The sequence below is a fragment of the Opisthorchis viverrini genome (assembly GCF_000715545.1).
Source record: "Opisthorchis viverrini unplaced genomic scaffold opera_v5_82, whole genome shotgun sequence".
Lineage (NCBI taxonomy): Eukaryota > Metazoa > Platyhelminthes > Trematoda > Opisthorchiida > Opisthorchiidae > Opisthorchis > Opisthorchis viverrini.
In genome coordinates, this window is record NW_008751738.1 from 474,990 (window position 1) to 481,490 (window position 6,501).

At 46.1% G+C, this 6,501-nt stretch overlaps 1 protein-coding gene across 1 annotated transcript in view; it reads right to left on the reverse strand.

Annotated features, from left to right (window-relative positions):
• Positions 1 to 402, reverse strand: part of T265_04764 (hypothetical protein) — a gene marked incomplete at both ends in the record, with an annotated part of 33,326 nt that extends 32,924 nt beyond the window's left edge. The window contains 2 exon segments of the mRNA XM_009169589.1: positions 72 to 207; positions 223 to 402. Of these exon segments, the coding sequence (XP_009167853.1) occupies positions 72 to 207; positions 223 to 348 (262 nt within the window).
• Positions 403 to 6,501: the final 6,099 nt, after the last annotated feature.

Consider the following 6,501-nt stretch of genomic DNA (forward strand, 5'->3'; position numbering starts at 1 on the left):
TAACTACTGTATGTGGCCTACGTCAGACCGCTCCTGGAGTACGCCAACCAAGTTGTTTACTCAGGACTCACGAAAGACGTCACCCTCATTGAGCATGTCCAGCGGGCCGCTACGAGCATCGTTGCCAGCCTCAACCCCGTGAACTACGAAACGCGTCTCGTGATGCTTGATCTCTTTCCCCTGGAGCACCGTCGCTTCCGAGGGGACCTAATTCTGACTTACGCCCTGTTTGGTAAAAGCTTGGCAAACAGGTTTTTTACCGCTGACCCAGCAAACACCCGGCGGGGACATAGTAAGAAAATTTTCAAGCTCAGAGCACACACATTCATTAGACAAATTTTTTCTCATTTCGGTTAGTAGCTGCGTGGAATGACCTTCCTCCGACGGTTGTTCACGCTCCTTCTAGAAGCCAGTTTATTTTACTATTAGACATTTTTTATGCGAATCCTGTGCTGGCAAAGCACACTGCCCCGCTTTGAGAACATAAAGAGCAGTGCTGCACCCTTTTTTCACTTGTGCCTTTCAGATGGACGACAGCCCGTGACCAACGAGAACAAAATCGACCCGGAAATCTTGGGCGAAAGCCTCGATCCTGTGTATCAATCCGTGAATGGCCCGTAGCTACAAGGTCCACATCCTCCTTGCTCAGAGATGGCATGGATATCGGACGTCCGGTTATGTACGCTTTGTGGAAAGCAAACGGTGTGTCTGTGTGAACTATTTGACTCGTTCAGTGATATTGTGGGCGAAAAGCATAAGATGAAGACGTTCGTCGAGGACAAACTGGCGGGAGGCGAGAGCAGTGCTTTGACCGTTTTCGTATTTGCTGTGTTATCAGAAAGCATGTCTTTATTGTTAACCATCCGTGTCTTTTGGCCATAAACGCTGCAAACAGCCGGCACACATTCAACCGCACGGCTCGCCTAAACAATACCGTACGGTAGGTTTCCTCTTTATCATGAAACTGGCGCACAGCTTCCGATAGGATCTGCAATTTCTGCTTTTTGCTTAACCCCAATTCGGCTCTTGTCTTCGGGCCACTGGCTGTACTTCATCGGCAAGCGGGCTGTGTACGCCCGATCCTGGATAGTCCGCTTTGGCGATGTGATCAGTCATCACTTTCTGGACGACAGTGGTCACCTGACAAAACCATACAGAAGGTGTTTCGGCAAAGTGGGTGCGGGAATATGGGATGCATACGTAGTACCTCTGTGACCCAAGGGGAAGTCCGGAGTGTGACGGCTAATTTCCGAACGCTGTCTATCGAATGGCCGTGTATGCGTCTTCAAGCCAAAGCCCCAAAAACTGCATTACCATTCTGTTTAACTAACAAGGTGAGGGAAATCTACGTTGGCTAAACTATAGTTCCTTGTGAAACGCTTACATGCCCCCAGGCGGTTGACACCTGCCCCGGTAAATGCACCTGAACCCTCTACCAGGTGGCGTGAAATCCTTGTATCTATGTATCGCCTTTTATGCGGAGCCTGTCAGTTTCAAGCAGTGTGAAATATTATTCATAAATGGTTTCCAAGTTTGACTTTATCTACCAAAGGTTATAATCTGATGGCAACCTACCAAAGCAAGGGATGACACCCACCTTTTACCAGGCAACCGCACTCACTGAATCGACAGCCGCGAGCAAACAGGTTTATAATGATACAAGTGCACCAGTCAGAGGAAAGAGACGACGATTTCATGTGAGGTACGTTAGGCCCATCAGTTTCATGCTGTTTGTCCGTGTTTCTTGAGACCTGATAATCGGTAGACAACAAGCTACAAGAAATAATGCAATGCGAACCAGGCACTGAAGAGAACCTGGTGCAAGTGCCGTTCTATGAGATTATAGCAGCAGAAGTGTTAGTAGTATAGAGAAAGAATTGCTCCCAGTGTGTCAGCCGCATACCAGTGGTGGCATTTCACCAAACTGCCCTAGAGCTTACCCTCATTTCATGGCGACAGATGCTCGATTAGCAATGCACGCCAGGAAAGCATACGATTCCTGCCTGACTATGAGTAATAATCGAAGTGCTTATTGTAACTGAACTTTCATTCCCTCCGTGTGAACCATTGAATTTTCACAGTCGAGATAGTTGGGCACCTGTTACTCAATTCGTCAACGCCAGCTGCCCGTCGGCTGTCAATTCAGCTACCCGATATGATCGACGTCGGCTACATCCAAATAGCTGATTAAGCATCGCGGACGTTTAGCCGCATGGTAGTCGTTGGCTAAGTTGCCACTGATGTATTGTGCAACCGTTGGCATGAAACAATGGTGAGCATTATGATCAGCTGCTTATCATGTATATCTTGGCACCATTCCATCTGGAAACCCCTACACCAGGTGTGAGTAACCTGGCGCCCTGTAGCACTTGTAAATTGCTCTTTTTCATGCTCAGTATCATCTTCTTTTTCTCCATCACTATCAGTCACATCGCTGTACAAAAGCTTGCTTTACTGAAATACGACCACTACCGCCCGCTCGTTGGCTCCAACGTGACTTTGAGACTTTTGCTGAGTGACTGTTGTTGTGACCGACGGCTGGCTATATTGAACCGCTGCTAACACTAAACGTGAACAAACATTTCAGCTACAAACACTGGACTAATATATTCACGCTTATGGAGTGATATTTCGACCACCGGAGATCTGGAATACCAGGGGGGTAGAACTATTCTTGGTGTGGTGGTTCAACGGAATACGGAACTACGGAATCTCCTATTTTGGACTGTGAGTCAAGATTTACTTGGATTTTTCTCCTTGTAACTTTGTATCTGGCTTACATTAGTAATTTACTCTGTTCATTTGAGACTCCATAGGGCTGTTAACCACTATAGTGCTTTGCCATTTCCAATGGAAAACACCGCTTCAGCGTACCACAGAATCTGACCTACAAGCCTAAGTTATCGTCATCTGCGAACCATATGTTCTTCAAACTTTGTATGATTTATCCAAATGTGATGGATGTCTTGCGATTATTACAAGAAATGGCAATTCCAGAGCTCCGAGAGTGCGGTATTCGGTGTTCGCCCCGCCAGTTATAAAATACAAATCGAATTTATTTACATGAGTGACTCGCATATTTTGAATCCACGGGTGCAATATGGGCTCTAGCAATTGCGATAAACCATTTTAGCTGCAGAACTACCCGCCACTCGAGTTCACTCTGCCGCTTTTGGACAGGGAATATACATTTTCGTGGCAGCTGGATCTGGGTTGGATTAGGTTCGTGAGCTAGACAGGGGCGGCAGTAGTTTGTAGCTCAGATAAAGGATAAAACCATATGGTCTTTGTTGTGCAAAACAGCAGGTGTTGATGTGAACAGGGCCAGTAAACAAACAACAACCATCTGAGCAACAGCTTCCTGGAAAATGGATAAGGGCTGTAGTTCAACTAGAAGCTATTATCATTTCTACTACCGCGTGATCTTAACAGACCTAAGAGCATGGATCGCTAGCCACCGAGTCACGTCGTCAGCTCCAAGAAACAAATGGCGCATGGCAAAAAAGGCCAATAGGTGCTGGCCGCGGCTTCAAGTATTCAGGTTATAAGAAAGTCTTTGTGTTTTTTATGATCGCTTCAAAAAATAAGAGGGAATAACGTGTGTCATGTCTGGCTGATGAAGTGGACTTGAGGTCGTGCATGCTCAACTGAGACGAAGGTGGCAACAGCCTGCACTTCCATGTTAGCTACGAGGCCCGCATGGTATCATCAAACTATTCTGTGCATAGTTTTTGAAAATCAACTGTCACTTGCTTGCATTCCTTGGCGTTGCCAGACGTATGACAACCGGAATGAGCTAAACCAACTACTGAGCAAAACTACTGTGCCCTTTGATGGATTTCCTGGTTGAAGGTTAGCCTCAGAACCACTGGGGGGTTCCCGTAATACTGCATGGTAGCGGATAAACGAACGTACCATGGTGCAGCGTAACACGGCGACCCTCCCCGTGGACCGAACCCGCCCACCGCACGAGGATTTTAGCCCTAGTTCATGTTACCAGATCGGTATGATGACAAGTCACTAAATGGTCATAAGTGCGGCCTGTGCATTTACGGTCGATCCCAGCAGCAAAATATTCATATGGTCGAAGAGAAAACCAGGTCGGTTAAACAGCTCAGCCATTTCGAACAAGCAAACAGCCAACAGCCACTGGAAGAAGCAAGACACGGAGACAAATAAAATGGCAGTTACCTAGTGAACCTTGTGAGTAGAATAGAGATACAAAGAGCCTAGTATTATGGCTAAACGACGACGAAGCCTCGGTGTCACCCAATATGTTGACTGAAGGCGCACCACGAATTCATTTGTGGGTGAATGAGCGGGTTGTGGAACCAAAAAACTATTTCATGCATCGTGCACCTTCTGATCAACTTTTTGATGTGTATAAACTGCGTGCAGTAAGACAATGAGGAATGGTTCAGAGCAGCGAGGCGATAAGGCCTTAGTTTAATTGAGGTTGGTCTATTCTAGACAATCAGTGCACCAGGCACTAAATAGGGCTGACACAGTTAATCAGGGACGGGGCCCGGCTTGAAAGAACAAGGAATAAGTGAGCTGAGAAGAGAAGCCTAAGGCCAGATTTGAGGAAATATAATGGGGCCAGCTGAGATGGGCATAAAAACAATTACAAGGGCAGTTATTTGACACTGCAAGAGACTCATGCTTCAGAAAGCAGGCGCAGATATGGTGCCAGAAGTTGGAACGTCCGCATAAGAGATAGGTATGATATGATATGGTTTATGAACAAGATTCTTCAAGGGATGGCTGTATTACGTGTGCGGTAGCGTTGGAGTGTTTGTTCTGGTGAGTGCACATGCCGCGATGGGAGGGTAAATTGGAAAGGCCAAGGGTCTGTTTCAAAAATTGTCAAGTGTAATCAGTGACGTCAAAAGATTCTTGGCTCTCTCAAAATAAAGGTATAAATCGATGGCCTTTCAAAAGCCTACATGAGATAGTACGGATATGGGAAGGGAGCTTATTCCATAGTATGGAATACAGGCAAAGGGAAAAGTTTTGTTTAAAGACAGTTTTGCAGGTTGCTAATGGGAGCAAAATCCAGAGTTGCGGAGATTACAGATGGCAAAGAGAATATTTAGGGCAGCAGTCAGCTTTGTGAGACCGTCGATAAATTAGACAATGCAGGTGGCCTCGGTTCAACCTAATGCACCTCAGGCATAGAAGATCCGGCGCAAGTGACGAAAACTCTAGACGATATGGCAGCATGGATGACGCCGCAAACAAGGACTTGGTAAACTAACGCTGCTCCACACCAATGCTGAATGCCCGCGAGTACCGTGTGGCAAAATCAAGGCTATTTTCAAGAGTGAGTCTGAAAAACTGCATAAAGATGGCAATTAAACATGGTTTATCATGAAAAATTGGCTAATGAAAGCGTGAAGCATAAGGACTTTAACCACCCTGCACCGTGCATGTTGGAAAAAAATGAACGCACAGGTCTACTTAAGGCCCGGGTCTCTCAGTTCTTCAGGGGTACGCGTCGATGGTCAGTCGAGAATAAGGCCCTCAAGAGGAATCTGCAATCAATTTAGAGGAGCTTGGCATTTTGGGCAGTGAAAGAAAACAAGGGTTTGAGGATCAGAAGGATGAAGATTTCAGATCAGACGGAGTGTTAGCAAGGGTAGAAACAGAGCCACTAGCCTTAAACGTATAAGCTACCTTAATGTCATCAGCTAACAGAAAACGGGGTCCATTTATAATCCAATCATTAACGTTATTAATGTATAGTGAGAAGAGTAGAGAGCCAAGCACACTACCCTGAACAAATCCACTGTTAATGGGAAGGGGTGATGAGGAGAAATATCCGATTTTTGTGATTCTACAGTGTCATTGGGGCCGTCAGTGGCCACAATATTTGAAACTGCAGATGAATTTGAGAAGCAACGCCAGTGAAAGAGGCGCCTCAGCATCTAAGGCTGTAGAGAATGGGCAACGGCGTTAGATTCCTCGTGCTTCTCAAGAGCGAGCTTGGCGGTGGTAATATCAGCCACAAGTTTGTTAAGTAAAATAAGGATGGAGAGATCATGGGATTCAAGGAAGAGCCTACGAGTCTTCCCAAGTTTAAGGTGTATAGCAAGTAGTCGTGTGGCTGGATGGCAACCATAAACATAGGAAGCTCGTGTGGGAGCAACTAGATATAATGATGATAGTAGGTTGCTGTAAAATATATTGGTCACGCTTTGCATGTCACCAGGTCTTATGGCGCACTGGAATCGCAAAGGATTCAAGAATGTCAGGGGAAAGGATGAAAGGGCTTAAGGGGGAAGAGTAGGAGAGTTTCAGGTGAGTCTATCGAAAGAACCAAATTAGTTTGCAGATGAGTGTATATTCGCTAATTTCGTGCAATTTGGTTTCAAGTAGAACATAAGGTTGACGGAAACCCGGGGACTGCGCCTACCTGATGAGCCCCAAGAAGGGCGAAACCGGTCGTGGGCTGTCGATGGGTTTTCAGCAACCTTATGAGTAGTACATTACAGCGTATGT